The sequence below is a fragment of the Ochotona princeps genome, chromosome 2, assembly GCF_030435755.1.
Source record: "Ochotona princeps isolate mOchPri1 chromosome 2, mOchPri1.hap1, whole genome shotgun sequence".
NCBI lineage: Eukaryota > Metazoa > Chordata > Mammalia > Lagomorpha > Ochotonidae > Ochotona > Ochotona princeps.
The window spans coordinates 71674786-71702770 of record NC_080833.1 but is presented as its reverse complement, the minus strand read 5'-3'; the positions used below and the strand labels follow the sequence as shown (position 1 = coordinate 71702770).

The 27985-nt window shown below is 40.1% G+C and overlaps 1 protein-coding gene across 2 annotated transcripts in view; it reads right to left on the bottom strand.

Annotated features, from left to right (window-relative positions):
• The window catches only part of DNAI3 (dynein axonemal intermediate chain 3), a 70122-nt gene that overhangs the window by 27778 nt on the left and 14359 nt on the right, over window positions 1–27985 (bottom strand). Inside the window, exons 5-16 of one of the 2 annotated variants that reach the window (XM_004582084.3) lie at window positions 27584–27688; window positions 26042–26191; window positions 24788–24987; window positions 21863–21979; window positions 16309–16499; window positions 15409–15533; window positions 15196–15285; window positions 13167–13253; window positions 12202–12330; window positions 8101–8174; window positions 6158–6302; window positions 4247–4334 (exon numbers count right to left, since the gene is read on the bottom strand). In XM_004582084.3, coding sequence (XP_004582141.2) covers window positions 4247–4334; window positions 6158–6302; window positions 8101–8174; window positions 12202–12330; window positions 13167–13253; window positions 15196–15285; window positions 15409–15533; window positions 16309–16499; window positions 21863–21979; window positions 24788–24987; window positions 26042–26191; window positions 27584–27688 — 1501 coding nt within the window. The remainder of the gene's footprint in view (window positions 1–4246; window positions 4335–6157; window positions 6303–8100; window positions 8175–12201; window positions 12331–13166; window positions 13254–15195; window positions 15286–15408; window positions 15534–16308; window positions 16500–21862; window positions 21980–24787; window positions 24988–26041; window positions 26192–27583; window positions 27689–27985) is intronic. The other variant, XM_058658748.1, reaches the window with a different exon arrangement.

The following is a 27985-nucleotide window of genomic DNA, read 5'->3' as shown; positions in this document are numbered from 1 at the left end:
CAAGGATGTCCATTCTCACCTGTCCATTCAAGATTCTGGAGATTCGGGCTTGGCAGTGTGGCCTAGTGGCTAAGGTCCTCGCCTTGATCCCATATGGCCGCTGGTTCTAATCCCGGCAGCTCCACTTCCTCTCTATCTCTCCTCCTCTCAGTATATCTGACTTTGTAATAATAATAAAATAAATCTTTAAAAAAAAAAAAAAAGATTCTGGAGATTCTGCCAGTGAGATCAGATAAGAAAAAAAAATCACTGATTGGAAAAGAAATAAAGGTATCTGTATTTGCAGATGACATTACCATCTAAATAAATTTACAATTAAAGCACTAAAACCAACAAGTGGTTTTAAGAAAATCGCAATATCCAACAAGCAATTATATTTTTTGCCCAAGATTGGATTGTTTTTATAAAGGCAGAGTTATAGAGAAAGAACAAACAGAGAGATCTTCCATGCATTGGTTCACCCCAAATGGCTTCAATGGAAGTAGGCTATAGTACCTGGGAGCTTCTTTTGGGTCTCCCATGTGAGTGCAGGGACCCAAACCCTTGGACCATCCTCTGTTGTTTCCCAGGCACATCAGCAGGGAGCTGGCTCAGAAGTGAAGCATCTGGGACTTGAACTAGCACCCACATGGGATAACAGCACCATAGGCAGAGGCTGCTATGCCATAGTGCTGGCACCAAGAATCAATTCCATTTTTAATTCATTGGAAATGAACAATCAGAAATGTAAAAGCACCATTTACAGGAGTGCGAAAATATGAACCACTTAGTTACAGAACTATCAAAACACGTGAAAGACCTGTATATTGAAAACAAATTCTTCAGATTTCATACAATTCCAATCAAAATATCAGCAAGCTTCCACGCAAAACAATTAAAAACCTACATGGAAGGGGCCCAACGCAGTGGATTAATGGCTAAAGTCCTCGCCTTGAATGTTCTGGGATCCCATAAGGGTGCTTGGTCTAATCCTGAAGGCCCCTCTTCTCCTCCAGCTCCCTGCTTGTGTCCCGGGAAAGCAGTCAAGGACAACGCAAAGTCTTGGGTTCCTGCACCGACGTGGGAGACTCAGATGAAGCTCCAGGCTCCTGGCTTTGGACTGGAGCTTCATCTGGGTCAGTTGCTGCGGCCACTTGGGGCGTGAATCAACAGATGGCTACTTGGGGAGTGAATCAACAGACGAAGATCTTCTCTGTTTCTCCTCCTCTCTGTATATTTGCCTTTCAATATACATACATACATACATACATACATACATACATAAATACTTACATGAAAAACAAAAGTCCTACAAAGGCATAAACTATTTTGAAAAAAGAAAAAAGAATTAGGGAATTAACACTAATTTTCAGATTAATCACAAAACGTTGGTAATTAGGATAGTGTGAGATTGGTAGGATAGAGTGATAGAAAGTTCAAAAACAGATTCATATATATCTCTATATGGAAAGATATTGTTTTAAGCAAACATACAAAACAAATAGTATAGGATGAGTTTTTTTTTTGAACAAATAATATATAAGTGTGTAACAAGCAGAACTTTGAGGTGCCGATGTTGTGATGTAGAGGGTTGAATTGCCATCTGCAATACCTACATCCCATATGAGTTCTAGTCTAAGTCCTAGCTGCTGTATTTTCAGTTTGAGTTCCAGCTGCCCCTTGCTGATGGCCTGGGAGGGCAGTGGGAGAAGACCCAAGTGCTTGAACCTCTGCACCCATGTAGGAGACCTGGTGAAGTTCTTGACCTCTGGCTTTGGCCTAATCCAAACCTGACCCTTGACTGTTGCAGTAATTTGGAGAGAGAGTTAGTAGATGGAACATCTCTCTCTCTCTCTCTCTCTCTCTCTCTCTTACTCTGCTTCCCAAATAAAACAGATAAATCCTAAAAAGGAACTTTGATCCATAATTTGTGTCATGTACAAAATTTGACTAAAAAGGGGACATAGACCTAAATATAAAACTATAGAACTTGAGAAAACATAGGAAAAACTGTCTATAGTCTTGAAGTAGGCAAAGATTTCTTAACTCAATGTCAAACTCATGATCCACAAAGGGAGAAACTGATGAATTGGGCATTTTCAAAATTAAGAACTTCTGATTTCAAGACTATTAAGAGAATGAGACAATAAGCCCCAAACAGGAGGAGCTATTTGCAAGTCACATTTCTAGTAAGCAATTAGTCACTAAAATAACTTAAGAATTTCTGTAGGTCAATAATAATGAAATGAAAGAAGCAAAATGGGCAAAAAATTTGGACAGACACTTCTCCAAAGATACACAGGCTGCATATAAACACGGAGATACACTCAGCATCCTTCACCATCAGGTAAAGGCAGATGGGATATCATCACACATGTGCTGTTAAATGATACAGAATCACCACAGCAGCTGTTGGCGTGGATTTGGAGAAACTAGAGCTTCCATACATTGCTAGTGGGAACGGAAACTGGTAAGACCATGATGGAAAACACTTCGGCAGTTTCTCTACAGTTAAACCCTTAGTACCATGATCCAACCATTCTTTAGGGATTTACCCAGTACAAATGATTATGTGGGTCTGTACAAAGACTTGTGCATAGATATTCATGAAAGCTTTATTAATGATATCTCTAAACTGAAAACAATCCAAATATCTGTCCCCAGGTGATTGAGCAAAGAACTGTGGCATATTCACACAATACAATACTACTTTGCAGTGAAAAGAAATGAGCTTTTGATACAACATGGATAAAATCCCAAGATAATTATGTTGAATAAAAGAAGTCAGCCTCCCCCCCAAATCAGCATATATGATTTATGCCCAATTCTACAAAATGCAAATTAACATGTACTGACAAAATTAGATCAGTGATGGTCTGGGAGTGAGGCAGGCAACACAGAGAGAATTCCTCAAGGAGCAAACTTTGGTACTAATAGATTAGGTCAATATTTTGATCAAGGTGATGGTTTCAAGGGTGTACACCTGTGTTAATATCAGTTAAAAATGTGTAGCTTATGGTAGGTCAATTAAAGCTCCGTGTTAGAAATTAATTTACAAAAATCCCTACACACTTCAAAAGAGATAACAACACCCTTAATGTGAACCGGGCTACAGTAGTCATATCTTCATGGCTATTATTTTCATTGGATTGTTTTAGGGCTAAGACAAGTTGAGCTCTTTCAGCCTTTGTCTCTGTAATTATAAGAACATAATGCCAAGTGCCATCTTGCAGACTGTTGTGATGATCTGCTTGTACTCACCAGGACCTAGCACAAAATGAATGAATACCTCACAAATACCTGTTGAATAAATGAAAGCATGTACAGTGTTAGAGCAGTAGCTAACCTACAGCTGGAATCCAATATATTATAGCCAGTACCGGAATACAGAAGAGCAGGAGGAAGCAGCTTTGCTTGGCTTCCCTACAGAATGAAGCAGGCTCACACAACTAAAAACCATGGAATGCCTTAGTATTGCTTTGAAAATATCTATAAAAATGAGTGCTATCATTTATTTATAGCATCAAGCTTTGGGTTAACTGAATAAAACACATGACTCCAAAGTGTGAGATTTTGTTTACGCTGAGTATCAGGATCAGGAATGGAGTGCTCTTCTTGTATGCTCTGTCATTTAACCAAACATTGAAAAACAGAAAGCCTCCTGGTAAGGCAATGTTTGGAAAAACACTTTTGTTGCTGGTGATTCCTGTACCTTTTCATTACACGTTGCTCTCCAGGTGTGACAGCATACTCACTTTGGTCTCCATGGCTTTGACAGCTTTTGTGTGCACCCTTTCATTATTTCCACACAGCTGTGTGGGCTGAGAAATTTAAAAGGCAATTTTCTTCCTTTACTCAGTTTTATTGCAGCACTGCATAAACATTAATTTTTAAAATTATATTCTAGTTGAGAAGGGTAATTTGTTTCTCAGTACTTTGTAACTGATTTGGCTCAACTTCAGACATGCTCCATTCTACAGAATTGTTCTTTGGGCACATACATATTCATTAGGTTAGCTCCACTCACCTTCATCATGGATTGAGTTTCCCAAACCTACACAAATGTGCTCAATTTGAAATTGAGTTGAATTGCATTCTGTTCACCCTTTTGAGTGTCTAGGAGATTTTAATGTGTTGGCTACAGCCATTACAGGCATTATAACACATCATATTGGAGGAGTTGATTTTTTTTGGTCCTTTTACATATCAGACTATCATAACTCATCTCAGATGTAAGCCACCAACACTCCCAAGAGAAGGCACTTACCTTGTGCCTTATAAAGAAGATGGTCTTCCTTCAGGCTGATCTTGGTTGGGCAGTGGTCTAAACTTGTTTCACCCTTAGACAACCTTAACTTTTAGGAGAAATTGTGAGAAACAGTAAGTCCATATATTCTTTTTTTTTTTTAAGATTTTATTTACTTTATTACAAAGTCAGATATACAGAGAGGAGGAGAGACAGAGAGGAAGATCTTCCGTCCGATGATTCACTCCCCAAGTGAGCCGCAACGGCCAGTGTGTGCCGATCCGAAGCCGGGAACCAGGAACCTCTTCCGGGTCTCCCACGCGGGTGCAGGGTCCCAATGCATTGGGCCGTCCTCGACTGCTTTCCCAGGCCACAAGCAGGGAGCTGGATGGCATGTGGAGCTGCCGGGATTAGAACCGGCGCCCATATGGGATCCCGGGGCTTTCAAGGCGAGGACTTTAGCCGCTAGGCCACGCCGCTGGGCCCAAGCATATATTCTTAAATCACCTTGAATCATAGCCATCTCGCCCAGCTTCCTCATTTCATTTTTGATTAAGATTTCTAGTTGCTTTTTTTTTTATGGTAGGGGAAATACCTAAGTCATGTGCCTAAAATCTTGCTACAGAAGGCAGCTTGTCTGGGGGCACATTTCAAAATCCAAAGCCTCATATGGTGTCTTCTGACAATCTCTCATGTTCCACTCCCTGCTACCTCTATGTTCATTTTAACATAAAAGAGTAACTTGTTCTCAGGGTTAGTGCAGTGGCATAGCAAGCTAATCTCCCGCCTGTGGTGCTGACATTCCATATGGGCAATGAATCGAATACTGGCTGCTCCACTTGTGATCCAGTTCCCTGCTAGTGGCCTGGGAAGGCAGAAGAAGATGGCCCACATGCTTAGGCTCCTGCAGTCATTTTGGGAACCCAGAGGAAGCTCCTGGCTCCCATCTTGGGACTGGCTCAGTTCTAGCTGCAGCAGCTATTTGGAGTGGATAAAATATCTGTCTCTCCCTCTCTCTCTCTGTAATGCGAGTAAAAATAAATCTTTTCTTCTTTGAAAAGAATGACTCATTCTCCTGTTTCATTTGTGAAGCCTTGGGAAGTTGTGGATGGAGCTTGCATTAACCTGGGGACCTCTTGTCCTTGGGGACACACATGGCTGAGTTTTGGAAGTGGCCCTGTGATCATCATCCTCACTTGCCACTCATGGCTCCCTTCCCCTTCCGCTCCTTCCAGCCGTCTCTCCACACACTATTGACTTATTGCTTGCTTGTTTTTTTGTTGTGATGACTCTTAGTAAACCTCACTCAGAATATTTCTACCCTGTTCTTTCCAGTTCTTTCCCTGGAACTCCAGGAATATTCTGCATCTGCCCATGTGCTCTCTTGCACTGGGAGCGCGTACATCAACATGTCATTCCCACAGTACTCACAAGTCAAAAGAAAAGCACTGGGTTTATGATTCTAATCAGACATTATAAAGACAGGACTCATCAAGTCAGAGGCTAGCACGGTAGCCTAGCAGGAAAGCACGCCTTGTAGTGCTTGCATCCCACATGGGCACTAGTTTGTGTCTGGCTGCTGCACTTTGCATCCAGTTCCCTGATCACGATCTGGGAAAACCAGTGAAGTGTTTAGGACCCTGCCACCTAAATAGTCTATTTGGAGACCCAAATAGACTTCCTAGCTCCCAGCTTTGAAACTGACCCAAACCTGGACGTTGCTGCTGTTTTTAGAGGGTTGGTATATGAGGGTCATATGTGCATATATGTATATGTATGGGGTGTACATATATATGTATACACATGAATGGAGTGTGTATATATGAGGGTAATTTATGTATATACATGTATAGAAGGTGTGTATATGAGGGTATATATATGGATATGTATGTATTATACGGTGCATGGAAGCAAATGGGATGTGTAATTTACCTTAGTGAGAGGTTTCCAGGCGAGATCTAGATGTAAAAAGGTAGAAGGGACATCAAAAGGAATTTCAATGGTTTCTTCTTTCTTTTTCTTGGTTACTTGTGGGGCTAAAGTTTTCTGTGGTCTAATATCCCAAAAACATATTGTGCTAAAAGAAAAGGTTTATGGTTTACTTTTCTTTTTTTTTTTTTTAAAGATTTATTCATTTTTTATTACAGCCAGATATACACAGAGGAGGAGAGACAGAGAGGAAGATCTTCCGTCCGATGATTCACTCCCCAAGTGAGCCGCAACGGGCCGGTGCGCGCCGATCCGAAGCCGGGAACCTGGAACCTCTTCCGGGTCTCCCACGCGGGAGCAGTGTCCCAGTGCATTGGGTCGTCCTCGACTGCTTTCCCAGGTCACAAGCAGGGAGCTGGATGGGAAGTGGAGCCGCCGGGATTAGAACTGGCGCCCACATGGGATCCCGGGGCTTTCAAGGTGAGGACTTCAGCTGCTAGGCCACGCCACCGGGCCCGGTTTACTTTTCTTAATAAGTACAGATACGAGGTATAATCTTAGTGTCACTCTACATGAACAATGTACCTGAAGTAATATTTTAATGTTTTTGAAACTAAAATTTTTGTGAATCAGTACTTCCTACATTTTATATTTTAGAGAATTATTCTTCAAAAAGTTTATGATCGAGCCAGTGCTGTGGCTCAACAGTCTAATTCTGTGCTTGTAAGTGCAAGCATCCCATTTGGACATCAGTTTGTGTTCCAGCTGCTTCACTTCGGATCCAGCTCTCTACTTACGACTGGAAAAGCAGCAAAGGATTGTCCAGGTCTGTGGGACTCAGAACCCACATGGCAGACCCAGAAGAAGCTTCTGCCTTCTGGTTGGCTAAGCTCGGGCTGTTGTGGCCATTTGAGGAATAAAGCAGCAGATAGAAGAGCTTTCTCTCTGTCCTTTTCTCAGTAGATCTGCCTTTCCAATTAAAAAAGCTAATTTTTTTAAAAAGTCCATTATAACCAGAATTAAAAGACCATTTTTATTTTGGAGAAAATTTTTTAGAAGCCATGCATTGCTTTCTCCTAATATTCACGTTTATGAACTTTATGAAGATCTCCCAAATTGCTCTTGGTATTCTCTACTTTAGAATTTTAAGTTCTACACATTGAGATAATTTCACTTAAGTAAATATTTTTCAAAATAATTATGGAGTTATTCATAGAAAAAACACATTTAAAAAATATCCACTAAGAGAAGAGGCATTTAGCACAGCAGGCCAAGCTGTGCTGGAGATATGCACATTCCAGATCAGAGTGCCTGAGTCTTGTCTCTATTTTGGATCCAGCTTCCTGCTAATGCACACCCTGGGAAGAAGCGGGTGATGGCTCAAGCACTTGTGGCACTGCCGCCTGTTCGGGAGATACGGACTGAGTCCCAGGACTGCGGCTTCAGCCTGGCCCTGTCAGGGCTACTGCGGATATTTGGAGAGTGAGCAAATTTAAGGGAGCTCTCTATCTGTCTACCTTTCAAACAGATAATTTTTTTCCCAAATAACTAAAAAATAATAATAAAAAGTATGAATAGACAACAAAAATGTAAGCCTTCTATTTTTTAAAAGATGCTTTCCCAATTAAATGTTTGCAATCTTCATAATTATGATATTATGGAATTATAAATAACACATTTTGGGAACATAAAGAGGCAGGAAAAACTATGGGTATATCTATACCAGTTATGAGCCTAGTTAATTGCTCTTTTTACAACAATTTATCTCTATAAAAGCATGAACTACTAACAATCTATAAAATTCTGTCCTTTAGCTATATTGGGTTTAGTTATTGTATTAAAGGGTGTACAAAAAGCAAAGGAAAACATTAGTTTTAGGAGCGCTCAAGTGAAAAAAGAACATATGATATGAAAACATTTCAGGAAGTGAAGGAAATGAGACATACCAATCTGCTGAACACGTCACAAGTTGACAGGATATTCCACTTCGATTCTCATAGACAGAGCCCAGTCTGTTAATCTAGTTTTTAAAAATTGGAAGAAATGTCAGTTCTGTGCATCTAGAAGAATATTTTTTAAATAGATACTTTTAACTTTTTTGTTGCCTTGTTTTAAATTATAATAAAAGAACATGGTACTATCATAAATGTCTGGGAAATAAAAGATCTTACAAGTTTTCAAAATCCAATTTTACTTGAAAGGCAGAACTACACACAGAGATAGGATGGGAAAAAGATAGAATCTTCCACCTGCTGGTTTACTTCCCAAATGGCTATAACAGCCAGGACCAGGTGAGGCTAAAGCCGGGAGCCAGGAGTTCCAACTAGGTCTCTCATGATGGTGGCAGAAAGACCCAAGCACTTGAGATATCGTCTGCTGCCTGCCGAGTGCATTAGCAGGAAGCTGGATTGGAAGTGAAGCAGCTGGGGTTTGAACTGGCTCTTTCATATGGCATGCTGATGTCACTGGCAGCAGTTTAATCTGTGTTACAACAATGAATCTATGGTTCTAAAATCAAACACAATCTGCCACATAATTTTTTTCAATTTTCTGTCCCAGAAATATTTTTAAAGTTTTGATAAGAATGCATGCACATTTAAAAAATTGTTTTATTTATTTAAAAGACAAGGAGAGACAGAGGGACAGAGCTGCACAGAGGAATTTCCCATCTGATGCGCTAATTCCCCAAATGCCTGGAACACCAGGAGTGGGCCAGGCTGAAGGTAGGAGCCTGGAATGCAATCTGGGTCCCCCACATGCGTGAAAGAGACCCATCATCTGCTGTCTCCTAGGGTGGCCTTAGCAGGAAGCCAGACTCAGAAGGAAAGCCAGGACTTGAAGCCAGGTATTTGGATATCCAACTCAACTGTCTGAAATGCCTACGCCCTAATACTGAAATTCTTCACTTGACATAATTTGTGCATTACTTGCTCACTCATAAATTATCTCATTAGTTTATGATACACTGTTGATGTGCCATGGTTTCTTTATCCATTCTTATCAGAGACTTAGAGCTCAGTCAGACATCAACACAGTTTGGCACTCCTCCTAATCAGCAGCACAACTCTGCAAATACTCAGTGGATCTCTCGCAGGTCTTCATGACTCCCCAAGGTCCCAAGGGGTCCACAACTTTCCTCAGCGAGTTCTCAGAGGAGACAAAGGCTTTAGGGGCAACCTCTGAGGGGACCACTCTCAGATCAATGGGGAACGTGACTTTGCCCAATTCCCTGTTTTCCTGGGAAGCTGATGAGCAGAATAGGAAGAGGGCTTTTGGCTGCAAAGCAACCAGGAAAGGAGGCATGGAGCACAGGGACATGTGGTGTCTTCGTGAGGCCAGACACATCCCAGGAACCAGACAACCACAAAACGTCTGACCCACACCAGGCCTGCACTTGTAGCAGGTTCAGCTGTGGCTAGCAACTTCCACTCAGATCTGATAACTTTTCATGTTTCTGACAGCCTGTCTCATGCTGGGAAACTGAGGCTTCTCTGACGGATGAGTTTGCAGACTTAAGAGATGTACTTGTTCAGGAGCTTTATTCTTCAACATTTGAAAATCCCTAAACATAGCAATATAACAGAAAATTTCGAAGAATAAAAAAAAAATCAAATATAGTTCTACTCACCTTCTTTCCTTCTTCTTCCTTTTTTTAAAAAAAGATTCATTTATTTTTATTGGAAAGGCAGATTTACAGAGAAAAGGAGAGACAGAAAGATCTTCCATCCACTGGTTCACTCCCCAAGTAGCGAAAATGGCTGGAACTGAGCCTAGCTGAAGCCAGGAGCCAGGAGCCTCCTCCTGGTCTCCCATGTTGGTGCTTTGGGACATTCTCCACTGCTTTCCCAGGCCACAGCTGGATGGGAAGTGGAAAAGCCAGGACATGAACTGGCACCCCTATGAGATCCCTGGTAGCTATAAAATGAGGATACAGCCACTAAGCCATACCACCAAGCCATTCTTACCTTCTTTCAAAGTCTTCTACATGGACATGCTTTAACATGATTTTTTTAAAAAGATACAAATGTAACTTTGTGTCTTATGACACATATTGGAGTATGAATTTGTACAAATTTCCCAAATCAGAATTACTGGTCAAAAAGTTTGGACATTTGTTCTTAATTTTTTTTAAAGAATTATTTATTTTTATTGCAAAGTCAGATACATACAGAGAGGAGGAGAGACAGAGAGAAATATTCTCCATCTGATGATTCACTCCCCAAGTGAGCCGCAACGGCCGGTGGTGCGCTGATCCAAAAAGCCAGGAGCCCAGACCCTCTTCCGGGTCTCCCACGTGAGTGCAGGGTCCCAAGCATTTGGGCCGTCCTCAACTGCTTTCCCAGGCCACAGGCAGGGAGCTGGATGGGAAGTGGAGCTGCTGGGACCAGAACCGGCGCCCACATGGGATCCCGGCATGTTCAAGGCGAGGACTTTAGCCGCTAGGCCACTGTACCAGGCTCCAGTTTGGACATTTGAATGAAGAGCCACACTGACTAATTCCAGAAGTTCATGCTGCAGTCTCAGTTTTACCATTTTGTTGCTTGAAATTTTCACTTAAGGGCCCAGCGCTGTGGCCTAGCGGCTGAAGTCTTTGCCTTGAACGCCCCGGGATCCCATATGGGCGAGGGTTCTAATCCCAGAGGCTCCTCTTCCCATCCAGCTCCCTGCTTGTGGCCTGGGAAAGCAGTCGAGGACAGCCCAAAGCTTTGGGACCCTGCACCCGTGTGGGAGACCTGGAAGAGGTACCTGGTTCCCGGCTTCGGATCGGCGCAGCACCGGCCGTTGTGGCTCACTTGGGGAGTGAATCATCGGATGGAAGATCTTCCTCTCTGTCTCTCCTCCTCTCTGTATATCCGGCTTTCCAATAATAATAAAATCTTTAAAAAAAAAAAGAAATTTTCACTTAAAAATTAAATCTGAAATATGCCAGTAATTTTGTGTTGTTATTAGTGGATATCTTATGAGTTAATGTTTTCATGATGACTTACTACTCATTTTTGTGTAAATTTTGCTAATCTGAGGTTTTATAATTGCATTTGTTACAAATCTTTTGAATCTGTCAGTTTTTTTGTTTGTGATTTCTTTCAGTTCTAACAAGTTTAGAATTCCAGAATCTGATAGTATATTCTATTTGCTGTATTTTCTATGATTTATTTATTTAAATTTGTAGTTATCTCAACATATTTATGTGTCTGATGTGAGTTGGAATGATGTCCTTTTTCATTTGCTCCAACTCCCAATATCATGTTAGGTTTTTCTTGCTAATAGAGATTATATCTAAGCTATTTGTTTTTTTATGATTTTTAAAATTATATACACTTCATATAATTTTAACTTGGAATGCCATTGGAATATCTGGCAGATTATCTGGCAGATCTAATTAACTGTCCTAACTTAGAATACTACCAGAATAATTAGTATATTCTTGGATATCTTTATCTATCAATTCTTCAAATCACCTAGTAACTCCTTAGTATCCTTGAGGGAAACATTTGGGGTGCTAAACAGCTTCCGATGTCCCCAATACAGGCAAATTCAGAACCAGAATGCCAGGTAGCTACCTGGGCTTGCTACTGCACAATTAGTGGGCAAATTGTGAAGGTGCCACTCTCAGATCAATACAGAAACACGACCTTCTTGGCCATTCAATTCAAAAACTGTGCCTGGGCAAACTCACAGCTGGCAATGTATCACAGATCATTAGGGCTTGCCTGCCTCCAGATAAATGGCATCCTAACTCCATAAAAACTCAGACTGTAATATATGTATACCTAACTTTCACATATCAAATCATCTTCTTCACTGTTGTATTTTATCAATGTTGACACCATCTACATCTTTAATTTATAAGCTTTCCACACTGGAAGAGTGGTCATAGTCTTCTCCTTAAGCTGGGTCCTGACATGGCAACAGCAACTCAGCTTTGTGATGTGGAGTTCCTGACTAATGTAGACATAAGTGAACTGTCCACTTGAAAACATTCTTGGGCTAAAACCTTCAACACTTACAACCCATCCTGAGAGAAGTATAAAGCCATCAAGACTTACCTCAAATGTATCAGACAGCCAGTGGATATCTGTAATTACTTTCTTGTGTCCATTTTCTATTGAAGAGACTGCACAGTGTCTGATATACATTGCTTCCTTATTACTGTCTGGTTCAAGGAGAAACATAGGCTGCAAAAATGTTAAAGCACAGTTACTTGCTAATTCAGAGTGCTGATGAGTGAACGCATTTAATTTATCATTCCAACTAAAACTTGGAGATAAACCAGTTCAAGAAAAAATACAAATTAATGTTCCTATAGGCCACACATTTAGGTAATAGGATTGTCTACCTTCCCTAGTGGCTTAGTTAAAGCTTTTCTTTTTCGCTGCTTTTTAAGTCAACAAATATTACTGAATTACTCCCTTAAGAACCAGTAAGACACTGATTTCTGAAAAGGTATGTCTTTGTGTGCCGACATGACATGCCACCACTCCTTGGTGAGTTAACGGTTGATGTGCAGATTAAGACAGATGTGTAATCTAGTGGGTAAGTACTGAGAAGTGAGCTGAGACATCTTTGCTGAACTCTCTCCACAGAATTTGCAGTCTCACAAAGTCTCAGGAGGACAGTAACCTCTGCATTTTACGCATAGGAACACTGATTTCCGCGGATGTGAGATGGCATATCCAACCTCACAGGACCGTGATACAGACCCTGCATACCTGACCCTGCCACTTACGGTTTTTCAATGACATGCCTTAAGATAAGCCACTTGATCCCTTCATTTCATTCAACAACAATAACCACAAAAAGAACCTAACATCCCAGCACAGATGATGCAAGCAGCTTGGTTGAGTTTTTAATGAAGGTCCACTTAGGAGTGACTGGGACATGCCCACAAGCAGATGGGAAATCTTGGGAAACAGTCTCCCTCCCCCTCACCCCGCTCCCCTGCAGTGACTATGCTAAGCTTCACAGTTCTGTTAGGAACAATCTCACAAGTGCAAAGTTACAAAAAGCTAACCTTGAGAGTGACTTTTTTACTTCTGCTACCCCCTGCCTTGATGTTTTCTATGCGATCTGCGTGTGAGGTGATATCCCACATGACAACCTAAAACAAAAGCACATATGATTATTGCATTTTCAGAGAATAGTTGAGTCTTGCAGATATTAAAAAAAAATCCTACTGACATACAACATGAGAAGTCAGTCACCCTAGGGGATAACCAGGAGCTTTTCTTTTCTAAAAATTAATTTATTTTTATTGGAGTGACAGAGTTACAGAAAGGAGAGATGGAGAGAAAGATCTTCCATCTGTTGGTTCACTCTCCAAGTGGTCACAATAGCTGGAACTGAGCTGATCCAAACCCAGGACCCGGGAGCTTCTTCTGGATATCCCATGTGAGTGCAAGGTCCCAAGGCTTTGGGTCATCCTCTGCTGCCTTCCCAGGCCACAAGCAGGGAGCTGGATAGGAAGTGGAACAGCCAGGATACGAACTGGCACCCATATGGGATCTCAGCAGTCGCATGCAAGGTGAGGAATTAAGTTACTAGGCTACTGTGCTGGGACCCAACCAGGAACTTTTTTTTTAAGATTTATTTTTATTCTTTATTACAAAATTAGATACACAGATAGGAACAGAGACAGAAAGGAAGATCTTACATCCACTGATTCACTCCCCAAGTAACAGCAACAGCTGAAGCTGTGCTGAACCCAGGAGTCAGGAGCTCTTCTGGGTCTCCCATGTGGGTACAGGGTCCCAGGCATTTGGGCTGTCCTTGACTGCTTTCCCAGGCCACATGCAGGGAGCTGGATGGGAAGTGCAGCTGCTGGGATTAGAACCGGCACCCTTACGGGATCCTGGCATGTTCAAGGTGAGGACTTTAGCTGCTGGGTCACCATGCCAGACCCCCAAACAGGTACTTTTAAAGATAAACAAAAAAGAATGCTTTCTTCTCTATAAAAGAAGTCTCGGCCTTTTAAGTTTTGAGCTTATTTTAATAGATTCTAGTAATGTTATAAATATAACACAAGTGCCATGAGATTCCCTTTGTTTTGACAAGAATTCCTCCTTTGCTTTAGACTCCAGCTAAACACTCTGTGCTCCTGAATGAAGTATGAAAACCCAACTATGCCCAAATGCTGCGGAGTGCTAATTTCTATCAAGCTGAATATTAGGGCCAATTCTGAATTTTCATGTCAACATAGTCACCTTTTTGAAGAATCAGCATAAAATAGAACATACAACACTGAATTCAACTAATTTTCAATGATTAAAACATATTTTGGTATGTTAAAATGTTAAACTGTCAGGATTAAGGAAATCCCATGATTTTATTTTCAGTATGGGCTTTTCTAAAATATTTTAACGCAAAGTTGAATTCCCTTTGTAATGAATGAGGCATTACAGGAAAGGCTTGGGGGATAAGCTGCGGGCCATTATGACAACCTTCTGTAATTATTTAACAACAGTGGTGGAGAAATTTGTTTTCCGGGTTCTGGATAAATGGTCATGTGAGCTGCAGTTAAATCTTAACCACACAAAAAGTTTTCCTGGCATACACAAAGATTGTTGTCCAGCTCACTAAATCACAATAAATTCAAACTTTAATTACAAACATTTTTGTTTTATTAGAAAAGCACAAGATCAGAAGATAGGATCTAAATTTCATAAATTCTATGTACATTAAATAATCTAAAAAGGGAGAAAAAATGACACAAACAGTGTCAGATTATTGATACCTAAACTTAATGACATATGTCTGTTTAAATTCACAATCACTGGGGAAATTTCAGATGATGCCTCTTGTAACTTTCATTCTTACAGGAGGGTACCCAGTTCTGGACACTTCAGGTGTTTAATATCATGTCTAACACGTCTTCGTACCCTGGTATGAAAAGTGGCCTAAACTGGCATTCATTTCTTCTGTGGAACGGAAATTCTTAAATAAAAAAGAAAGAGAGAAAGGAAAGAAAAAAACATACAAAATCAAAGCTTACTAGAGAAATGTTTTTTACTTTAATAAGTAATTGAAAAACCCCTCACACCTACCTGTCCATTTATACAGCCTCCAGCAATGATGTTGGGGTCACTGGGACAGAACTGGAAACAGAAGATGTCATCTGGGCTCTCCAGCATTAACTGAGGTGAACCCAGCACATTCAACAAAGAATGAGAAAATGTATTAAGATCATAGCTAAAAAAAAAAAAAATACTAAGGCAGCTGAATTTTTTTACACTACCTTGCCAACTCTCCCTCGTTACCTGAGGATGGATGGGATCAGAGAAACTCCAGAAAAGAATTAGTGATGGCTGCAGCAATAATTTACCCGAAAACTGGACTCTGTTTTCAAAGGAGAGACGCACAGCCACTGACACAGCTATCAGCCCTGAGTGAGACACAAGGAGGAGTTTAAGTAGGCAGCAGCTGAACCAGGAGAGGTGGTTCTAGTGTCAGCCTTCCACAGAATGACTCTTTGCTTCCATTCTGACCAAATTTGAGTAGAAATATTCCATAGGAGCGCCAGAGCTGTCTTAGAGCTCTGCTGTTTTGTGTGGCGGCTACTAGCCACAGGTCATTTATTTAGCACTCGGAATGTGGTTAGATCGAATTGAGGAGTACTGCTGGCATAAAATCAACAATGGACTTCAAACATTCATTAAGGAAGTGATGTTTGCTTTGGATTTTGTATGTATTACATAATGGCCAGCAGGGACTCTGGGCTAGAAGAATGAGAAATGATGGCCCTTCTGTATGACTCTACCTGCATGTAGTCCTACTGCTTCTGACCGCAGAGCCTGCTGAAGGCAGGGTGTTTATTATCTGGTTTAGCAATCAGAGACAGATGATTGGATGGAATGAACTCAGCCCTGACAGTCCAATCAATCTGAATCAAATTCTGATTTTGTGTTGCACCAGCTGGGTGACCTAAGCATGTCACTTCTCTGCACTGAGCTTCTATCCTCTTGGTGTAAAACAGAGATAATAATATGAACCTCTCCTACAGGAAAGCTGGGAGAACATTTGGAAGGGAAGGTACAGGAAGTGCTTGGCAGGTAGCTGGTACTCACCAAGTGGAAGTGATTTTATTGAAATCGAGCTAGTAAGCTATTTTCCGTGTGAAAATGAGATGATTTAAATGTCCTCAGCAGTAAGGTCCTCACCATAGATAGTTGGGTGCCAAGACACACAGGTGATCATCTTCTCCATGGGGCTATGAAGGTCCGTGAAGGACTGGTACTCCTTCAGGTGAGTGTCGGACTTGTCCCCAAAGGTGCCTTCCTCTTCTGCCAGGTGTCTCCAGTCATCAATAAATGTGTCCATGATTTCATTTTGCTGCAGGGCTATTTCAACACTGTAATAGAAACAATTAAAGTGCTTGGGTTTTAGTATTTAGTGCTACAGCTTACTTTATTTAGACTGAACAAAAACCAATCCTTCTGAATCCCATTTGGTAAAATAATGATTAACCTCATGTGAGATAAATGACTTAGAAAAAAATTCCTGGCAGTGTGCAGCTCAGAACTTCTCTCAAGAACTTGCAATTTTGAGGTTAGTATTGGACACAGTAATGAACACACCACACGGGATGCTTTGATTCCACATTGGAGAGCCTGGGTTTCCAGCAATGCACCCAGTACCAACTTCCTGCTGTGTGCACCTGAAGAAAGCACATAATGGCTCAAGTACTTGGGTTCCTGAGAGATCTGGGTTGAACTTTTTCCTCCTGGCTTTGATCTGGCTCAAGTCTTGGCTATTGCAGGTATTTGGGAAAGTAAGCCAAGAGATAGCAGATCTCTTTCTTTCAAACTACAAATTAATAAAATAGCAAAGATAAACAAATGAACTAATAAAATTTTTTTTAAAAAAAAGAAAACTTGCCGATAAGCTACCAGGAGTATTGTCAGCCAATAGCCTCTAACAGCTTCCTGGTCAGCCTGCCTTCAAGCCATAGCTGTGCTGCCTGTGGCCTGTGCTGCCCCCTGGCTTTGGGACCGAGTGTGACACTTGCAGACTTGGCCCAGTAGGCCTTTGACTCCTGCACTGGGCTTTGTGGAATGGCACTGGCTTGGCTGAGGATTGGCCTGAAACTCTGCCTTTCTGACTTGCTCCTTCCGCCTTAGGTTTCCCCGGTACAACCCTGAGTATTGAGTAGACCTCTATTAGCAACTTGGTCTCAGTTGCTTCCTGGAAAGCCCAAACTGACATAAAAGGCAATTTTCTTCGGCATATTTAATACCAAATGATTATTTACATTAAACAAAAATATCACCAGTGCAAGTGCATTTATATAATTCCAAACAACAAATAAGAGATTCTCAGTCAATGGAGATAGGAAGTTTAGAAGGGTGTATGTTGTGGGGAATTAGTTGCCTCAAAGCTTCAGAGTTGCTACTGTGTCGAATTGCATTATTAAACTTCCAGCAATGTATGAAACAGTCTTTAAAGTGAAGCCTTGTCCTGCTAATGGCTCTCCTGTAAGAGACGCTCTGAGTGAAAGAATTATCTCCTAGTAGTAGCCTCAGACCCCGCTTTGACTGGCTCCTATCTTAAACCGTTACCATGATGCTGGTCATCCCTTATATGCTTGGATTTGAAGATTTTGTTTGCTCTGGAGGCCTCGTGGGGCTTTCCCACAACTAGGATGCCCTCTATGATTCAACCTAATGATCCAAAGTCCAGCAGCTTGTGTTGTTCATAGGTGTGGTGAGCTGAAAGAGCTGTTTTCAGCTACAAATTTCTTAAAATCAGAAAATGTTTTATTTAAACCATTCAGTAGAAACACAACATCTCATCACAATATGTACAAAGGATTGATACATTTCCTACATCATTACTGTTACCAGTCATTGCTTGAGTGAATCCCCTCTCCATGAAAGGATTCTTGAACTTCACCTTTCAAAACAGAGCAGTTCGTAGGACCTTGCTACTCAAAATGTGGCCCAGGGACCAGCAGTCTCAGTACTGTCTGGAACCTGTCAGAAGGGAAGAGACACAGCCGACCTATGGAGTCAGAAGTTGTATTTTAACAAGGTCCCCAGGAGGCTCAAATGCTCATTAACCTTTGAGTAGCTCTGTGTAGCTGCTCATGTTAAGGCATGGAGCTTCAAGGCTTCAACTCAATTTCAAGTTGAACCATTATTCATTTCTATGTCAACCTGAGTGAGACAGGAATTCCCTAAGAGGATGTTAAAGACATGTTCTTTGCTCTGCTTTCCTGAGTCTTCCAGATGGCTTAAGAGTAACAGGCACCCGCAACATTCACAAGGGAGACAAGAAAACAACCCTTTTCTTAAGGTACAGTTATTAGATTTCTCAGAAAATGTGGGTCGGACAGCAAAAAATTGGAGGCTGGCAGAACTGCTAACCAGAAGAAAGCTCAGGCCCATCACTGCTTTCCTGACTCCAAAATGCAGGTTTGTTGGTTGCCTTGGGAATATCCTTGCCATCTCTCGGATTCTATCATCTTTTCTGCAACTAATGCTTCTGTTAAGTTCGGTTTTAGCCAAAACCTATGAAAAAGATATCTCTCCATACTTTAAACATTTTTATTTATTTATATAAAGAGAACAGATGCCATATATTTCATATAGATGTAACAGCATAGCGATTCTCCCCACGTCTTCCCTGACGCCCACTTCCTTTTTTATTTTAAATTCTTGAAATGACATACTTTGAATTTAGTTTATAATCATAAGCTTAATCTTCCACTGAATAAGGAACTCAACATGTAGAAAGTAGAAATATCACTGCTCCTCAGGAGAACAGACAAGGGCTATAAAGGATAACTAAATCTCAACACCTCAATTTCACTCACATATGTTACATTTTTTGTTCTCTGTATATTAGGCACCAGAAATCAGAGAAAATATATTTGTCTTTTGGAGACTGGCTTATGTCACTAAGCGTAACAACATTCAACAGGATTCATTTTGTTGGAAAGCATAGGATTTCATTCGTTATTATGTTGAGTAGCCTTCATACGGTCATGTATGATTTCTTTGGCTAGTCATCAGTTAGTGGAATCTTGCATGATTCCCTATGTTAGCTATTATGAATTCAGCTGTGGTAAACATGGGGTACAGATAACTCTTTCATATACCATAGCCAAGGAAAAGAAATCAAAGGGAGACTAATGGAAAGGGAGAAAGTCAAGCTACCCTGTTTGCAGCTGAGATGATTCTGTACATAGGGAGACCAAAGGACTTCACTAAGAGACCATCAGAACTTGTAAGAGGGTTTTGCACAGCTGCAGGATATAAAATTAACACATAAAACCCAACAGTCTGTTATACAAAGACAATACTATGGCTAAGAAAAAGCTTGTAATATCAGTCCCATTTATCATAACTACAAAAATTTTTAATACTTTGGGATAAATTTAGCCAGAGAGATAGAAGATCTCTATAGTGAAAACTACCAAATATTAAGGAAAGAAACAGATGACAACAAAAATGAAAAAAAAAACCTTTCCACATTTCTGGATTGGAAGAATTAGTGTCTTCAAAATTTCCATACAACCAGATCAATTTATACATTCAATGTGATCCCTATGAAATTACCAAAAGTGTTCTCAGATCTAGAAAAAGAGCCATAAAGTTCACATGGAAACAGAAGAGATCCCAAACAGCTAAAGCAATGTTAAGTGATACAAAGTTGGAGGCATTATAAGATCAGATTTTACAACATTCTGTTGGGTAATTATAATCAAAAGAGTCTGGTATTGGCATAAAAATAGCCACGTGGACCAATGAAAATTCTCATTTCTCAGAAGGTTTTCTTACAGAACAAAACCAGGCTTGTGTTACTTTTAAAATAGTAAAAAACTTGAAACTGCTTTAAAGTTGGATGTAGGATGAGCTTCTTAGTACTTCCTCACCACTGTCATTATAATTCCTGTACCAATGTTTCTTCTTCTCCTTATTTTTCTACCATCCACCCACATCTATTATAATACTATTCCTTATTCATTTCTTTCTAACAAGATGACTGAAAGGGAAAAATAAAAACATAAGACTAAAATAATACCTGCTGTGAATAATTGAGAATTGACTACTGGCCATTGATTTTGAACACTTTCTTTCTTTTAAAGATTTATCTATTCAAATTTAAAGTTATTTAGCCAGGAGCCAGGAGCTTTATCTTAGTCTCCTAAGTGGGTGACAGAAGCCCAAACACTTAAGCCATCTTCCACTACTTTTTCCAAGTCATTTCTAGGGAGCTGGATCAGAAGTGGAGCAGCTGGGACATGGCACTCAAATAAAATGCCAGTGTCGAGAGTGGCAGCTTAACCTGTTGCACACAATGTCAGCCCCATTTCTAGAACATTTTTAACTTTTTTTCAAAGTCTCGTTTTCCCTAAGAAGTGATCACATATAAGCAAATGTTCTTGTTAGCAAACGTTATTTGCAATTTAAGGAAAAAGAAATCTTAGGCTTTCTAGCTTCTCTCTCAATGCCAACATAGGATAAAATGCAACATGCTCTCTAAGAGTAAGTGGAGAACAATTAATGTCCTTTCCAAACCACTTAATGAAATTTTGAATTGAGTTCTTCTGGGGCATACCTGGCAGTTTCTGAAAGTTGATGAAATTTCTCAAACATTAATCTAGTGTGAAAGAGATTTTCTTACATGTAAAAATAAAAATGCTTCATGTGGGCTATTTAATGGGCTTTGTCACTGAATTTCTAAATTTGCAAAGAAATGGAAAGCAAGCTAATAGCATAATTGGCAGATGTGTCCCCCAGTGGCTCCACTTTCCTGAACCCTGATGTCTGCTTAAAGAGACTTGGTCAAACTCTTTGCCTGGTTTTCATGATCCCAGGGTCCTGTGCCCAGTTCTGGTCCTATTGTAGAAGGTATATTTTGAAGGTGTTCTTGTTTTGAGAGTGGAAGCAACACAGAAATTAGGGATAGCAGTGACACATCCAAAAGGTGTATCTTAATTTGGGTTCTCCTTTGCAAAAATAACTTTGTGAATACCTATTAGGATAATAAAAAAGTCAAAAGATCATTTTTACACCTTTTCATCAGACCCACAATTCCTCATCCTCACCATCTGGTGATGATCAATAAAGCTGAGAGGTGAATGAGGAGTGAAGGAAAGGATTTAAGTAAAACAAACTATGATGAATACTAATATAGAATTAGTATGCCTAAGCTGAAGATTAAAGTGCTAAGAGATCCAAAATTAATTTTTGAGCACTGACATGATGCCACAGGGGAAAAATTTTTAGATTCTGCAACTTCGTTTCATGATTATTTTAATAATAAAATTATTAAAAATATTGTATAAAATTTCTTTTAGGCCATGTGTAAAAGGTATAGAGAAAACGTAAGTGAACTATGTGTTTATACTGGGTTCCTTGCATAAGGGAGCCCATTATGAATATGGAAATATCCCCAAATTCCAAAAGACTAGAAATCCAAAATGCTTCTGGTTCCAAGCATTTTCAACAAGGAAGACTCAATCTGTAATTGTTCATTTGCAATTGGAGAAATATTGTCACTGAACCAATTATTCTCAATGGTGTGGCCCTAGCTTGCAAGGTCTAGGATGTCGTTCAGTAAGTGAAAGGAAACAAATGCTCAGACTCTATGGAATATCGGTTCATATTAACTATCTGAATACCATCTACAGAAGTGATGGCTAAGATTTATTATGATAGCTAAATATACACATTTTATGCTTTATTTAAAAAATTAACAGTTATTTACCTTACAGACACATTGTTAAGAAAATCAATCAAAGACTTTGATTGTCCAAATGTCTCTTTTTCCTCTTCTGAGAACTCTCTTGCATGATATTGTGTAGCAGCATTTTTGGGATATGTCCTAGTATATTAAAAAGTGAGTATTTAAGTTAGATAAAAGAAAAGCAAGTATAGATCATGAAAAGTCAAAAGATTGTCCCTATGGCAGTTATTTTAACATCTTAATACTTTAAATCCCATACATTGGATTTTTTGTTTATTTCAGACAACTGAAACTACCAAAGTTCGCATATATACTTTTTAAATGTAATCAATACATTAAAACTTTCATTTTCATTTAGAAAACATTTAAAACTTACAGAAAGTTATAAGAAGATATAATCAACTATCATGTACCTTTTATTCAGATTCATCAGTGCTAATATACTGCGAAGTTTAGCATTCTTTCTTTCTTTATTTCTTTAAGTCCATCAAATCCACCCTATCCCTTTAGGGAACATCTGGCAATATCTGGAAATATTTTTGATTTCCACAATTGAGAAGTGTCACAGATGTCTAGTGGGTGGAGCCCATGGGTGCTGTTTAATGCCCTGTAAATCAGTTCTTCTACATCAGTGAACAATCCAGCCTAAAATATCAGTCGTGTCACCATTGAAAAACCCTGCTCTAAATACACAAAACTAGGAACAAGTCACACTCAGCTGAGTAAGGGCAGCTTGACCTTGGCAGGAGATCTTTCTCCACCCAGTCTTGACTTCATCCCTCTCTTCCTTTCCCTTCTCCACTCCTTCTTCCCCTTCATTTTATAATTACACATCTAGGAGTTGAGGTTGTGGCAATAAACAGAAGCTCAGGAGGGATGACAACAATTCAACAAGATACGAGGAGGGCTTGCTTCAAAGTGATACCACTGGATATAGTTTGAAGATGGACCCCCAACAAAACCCAAGGTGTTTGGTCTATCTAATTAGAAGAATATTGTCATCTTTTACTGAAATAAAGAAGCTTCAGGTGTGGAGGTAGAAATAGAGTAGGTGGCTTGGCACGTTAAAGTTGAAATACTAAGAGAATCTGAATGAGTGATGAATAAATGACAATAGAGTTTAGTAGAGGGACTGAAGTTGAAAGTGCAGGTTTAGGAGTTACAAGCAAATGGCTGAGAGGTAATACCACAAGACTGGATCAATTCATGTAGCAATTAAGTATAATTAAAGATTAGAAGTACCTGGCTTTGGGGATCCTCCAATGTTTGGAATCGAGGAGGATCTGGTAAAAGAAACTGAGAAGGAGCTGGAGGTGAGTTAGGAGAGCAGTAAATGTTGTCCATCAGTAAAGTGAAAATAATGTTTCAAAAAGGAAAGCTGGTCAGTCCTGCCAAGAAGTGAAGTAACAGAAGGTCTGAAAAATTGACCATTGGATTATGCAATCAGACCAGTGAAAGTCTTTGGTGACCTTGTTAAGACTGTTCAGAGAAAGGCTTCAGACAGAATAGTGGAAAGGAAAGTGAAGCTGGACAATGCCGCTAACTGCTTTGAGATGTTTCATTGTAAAGAGGTGGAGCCGGAGGGGTCAATACAGTGGAGTTTTATTTGCTGCAGTAGTGGGTCCTTACATGTCTCCTTTCCACTCCTTCCTCTTAGTTTACTGTTGCCAGCTCATTTAGACATCGATCACATTTTACCTGCCTTAAATAACATAGGCTTTTATTTGGCCAATCATCTCTGCTCCTGACTTTCTCTTCCCTCCCTACACTCCATACACTACCTGGCTCATTCCATTTTTACAGCTTTCCCATCATCCTTCTCCCTTCAGAATTTGTCAAAGTTCCCTGCTGTCCACCTCAAAAAACCCACTTCTCTGTTACTTCCTCCACTCCCCGAGGCTGTTCTTGTGGTCCCATGCAAACCTCCCACTTCCTTGAATTGTTTAGGCCATGTAAGAAATTTGTGCTGCTTTCCCTTTCTCTATGTCTCCAAATCCTACTTAAAATGTGTGGCTTTTGCAAACCTAAAATTATTTCAAAATTAAGATATTTTAAAAGTCCTTAAAAAAGCATATTTTAATATGTTTTCACATTTATACAACATTCAAACCTTATTCAAGTCCAAAGAGTGAAATTCCGTTAGCAGTCCACTTCACATCATTCTCTTCACTGGACCAATTTTAATGAGGAGCTGGTCCTCTGAAAATGCCATGGTTCCCAGACAAGAAAAGGAATGAGTACAGTCTGAGTCATTAGCCCATGATGAAGACTCTGAGCTCCAGTGGGGATGGGACGAGAGAGTGATCAATTCTACCTCTGGGTGTATGTGTGTGTTTTCTGGTACCTCACTGGATAAAGTGGCATTTCTCCATTTGGATGAGGCAGAGAGGAGATCTTTGGGGAAGAACAGTATGGTCAATGAGAGACATGAAGTTTCTCTGGGACCTGGGAGCAGCCCATAGCAGACAGGATTCATTTAGGAACAGGGGGTGATGAGGTTGAAGAATGATCTTATTTGCCATCTTGAGGGCCCTGAATGGATCTGTTTCTGAAAGCGATGGAAAGCTAAGAGAGAAATGTAGGCAATGCAATACTGCAGTTCAATTTGATGTGTAAGAATGAGTACTCTGTCTTGGCTCAGAGCAGTTAGGTGGCAATGGCGATAGCCCAGGTGAGAGATGACAGGCCATGTAATTACCAAGAGTGTTACTGTCCCACTTTACTGGGATCACAGTCTTACAAACCTGTATCTCATTTTCTTGTTCAGATTTCTAAAGGCATCATTGACTGCACTTGGGTCTTTGAGCAGAATTACTCTCTGAAGAGCTATGCCATCATTGTCAATCCAGTCCTACTTATTATAAAAAGCTCTTAAAAATAATCACGAGAGTTGTTAGCTTTTGCTATAATCAGCTGTGTAAACACATAAGCCCTTCATGTACTTACCACCTGGTCTGAGTACTTGTGTCTTTGATATAGGGGACTGCTTGCATACCAACATCTTTCTCAAGTTGTGTGAGGGTGAAATTCTTATCTGGGTAGGCCGTACATTCAATGTAGGCATCTTTAACACTGGAAGCATTCTGGTCACTGAATGAAACTGGTGCACCAAATTGACGTCGTTTACGCGAAATCATGTACGTGATCTATGACACACGTAAGCAACAAAGGTTAACGAAGTGCAGGAGACAGACAGATATGTAGGAGGGCAATGTCAGTGCTCTATTCTTATGGACCCTTTGTCAAGTTTTTGTGTTCCCCTCAGTCCGTGCACACAGGCCACACCTGCTGCCTCTCTTTAGAAAGCTGCTCTAGGCCTCACACAGGTACAAAGAACCAGTAATGATTGACCAGTGATGGCCTGCAGCAAGCACACAGGTCATCTCCCTGGGTTTGGTCAGGGACAGCTCAGTTGTGATTTACCCTGTAGGGTGGCCTTCCTGGCTTCAGGCAGAAGCCCTCATTCAATAGAAATTTTGTCAGATTGCACCTCCCACAGCAAGCTCCATGTCCCTCTCTGGGGCGCTTCATGATCTCTTCTTGGCCCTTTTCATAATAAATCATCTCTCACACACAAATCCTCCTCTCAGGAGTTACTTTGGAAAGAAACACTGGTGGTTTTGTTTCTCAGGGTTGTTGCCATCACCAAGTAACATAAACTGGCTGGCTTCAGAGAGCAGGAATTCCTTCTCTCACAGCTGTGGGATGGAGGTGTTGGAGGATGTTTCCTCTGGAGGGATTGGAGGGAGAGTTTTTCTCCTAGCTCCAGGTTGGGGCCAGCAACCCCTGGCCTTCCTTGGGTGGCAGACACAATCCCTTTGATATCTGCCTCCTTCTTCACAAGCACTCTTCCTGTGTCTCTCACAGACACCTTCCTGTAATAACTCCAGATGAAACAAACTGTGGGCCTACCTTACTCCCAAATGACTTCATTTTTTTTTTTTTGTTCACACCTGCAAAAGTTACATTTCCAAATAGGTTCACGTTCTAGGGCTTAGGAGAACTATGGGTTATGATTTCAATATATGTTTTCAGGAGTGACATGATTCAACCCATTAATCCCTCAAACAATGACCGTCTTCTATAAAAAACAAAACCAAAACACATCTTTGTCACACACATACAAATATAACAGACTTCTGAGGAATAAAAGCTTAGTTACAGGGAAGTATTAATGGGAATCATAGTTAAACTGCTGACCCGCTTTGTAGATTCCTTAACTGATTCTTCCTCAATTTCTTTTTCACTGCCCAAAGAAACCCAAGGTTTAGAGACAGGTGGTTTATAAACATATATGTCTTCAGGAATGAGTTCTTTCAATTCTTCCTGTTCTTCAGGTACTTCTGGAAACTAGAAAAAATAAACAGTATTCTGAAAACTTTGGCTAAATTTTGGTTATAGCCTCACACTGGCATTTTGCAACAATTTCCATTCTTACATAAATTAATCAAGTACTTCTATTTGTACATTTATTAGTTCATAAGCAGTAAACTAAGCCCAAAAAAGGAGGAATAAAGGATGAATAAAGAGGTATAAAGGATATAGAAAGAAGAAAAAAGAGACATAAATGGGAGAGGAAAACAGGAAAGATTAATACTAAGAAAAAAGGATTTTCTGAACATCTATATGAATAAGGAATGTTAAACTTGGGATAAAACATACAACAATTTTCTCTGATTTAATGAAATATCCTTTAATGAGAGGATAAGCACAAATACACGATATTTATTAAATGCTCTTTAAAACCAACATGTCCATGTGTGTTTATGTGTGTTTTTATGTATTCACCGTTGCTTTATATATAATGAAAAAAATGGCTATATTAAACCAAGGAGGGTCAGTAAGAAGATGGATTGATGACAATGCAGAAGAATCATAAATAAAATCCCATAAAGCAGTTTTAATGAACAGTTTACATATATATCATAGCTAGATGGATCAAAATTTATGAAACCAATGATTTGATAATTCAATGAAAAATAAACCTTGAGAATAATCTGTATGAAATGATATAATTTCTATGTCAATTATGAATTAATAGAACTGCTTTAGAATAATGGCTCCTTCCAGGGAGGAGCAAAGAAACAGGACTTAAGGAGTCTTCTGTAGATTTAAAAATATTTCCCTATATATAATAAAACACTAGAAAGTGAGAAAAACAACCACCAAAATAAGACTGAAAATGTTAAGCCAAAGTATAAGGTTATTTTTAACTACAGACTATAGATATTTTAAAATACCACAACTTTCCTGTATTTCCCTTGCTTATTGGACAACCATGCAAAGCAACCCATCTCTCCCAACCATGTGAGAATGTCAGAGAGGAGAGTGAGCTCATCAATCTGTTGAGTTCTTGTCCATCATTTTATCCCACTGATCCTCATGGCAGCCCTGAAAAAGCACATCACGGGTGCCACTGTTTTGCTGACAAGAAGCTGGGTGACTGAGCTAAAGACAGGGAGAAAGCGAGAAGACAGGCAGACAATTGACTGAGTGCCACGGGTCTCTAGACCTGCTTCTTGTTTCCCGTGACCAATGAAGGACAAGTGAGTAGAATACTCACTATCCTGAGATGTTTGTCTTAGTTTACCCCACACTCACTGCTCACCTACCATAGGGGCCAGAACCTGACCTGGGTCCCAGGAAACAGAGCTGAAAAGAATAATACCAAGGTCAGGGGTCCCCCAGAGGTATCTGGTCCTTCCGACAAAGCACAGATGGCAAGGGCTGGGGTTCGCTTACATTTAAATAGTTTTCTTTCCCTTCTTCAGTGCCAATAAGGTAAAAATTGAGTCCATATTTGAAGTCTTTGTCATAAACAAGCAGCATCTCATTACCAGGATATTCCTACAAGAATATGATTCAAATAGAAGGTTAATGTTCAAGGGTCATTCAGTTTACATAGCGTTGACACAAAGCAAACGCTTCTCGAATCCACCAATACAAAAGAGAACCATAGTGTTCATCCATGACTGACAACAAAAGATTGCAAAAATCCTTTGAAAAGCTCTTAAAAACACAAAGTATTCAGGGAAATTTACCATTTTTAACTGTAAAAGGTAAAATGACATTTTTTGGGAGGGGGGGGCGATTGGGCTTGTCAACAAATCATGACCAAAAGTAAATAGCTAAAGCAATATGAGA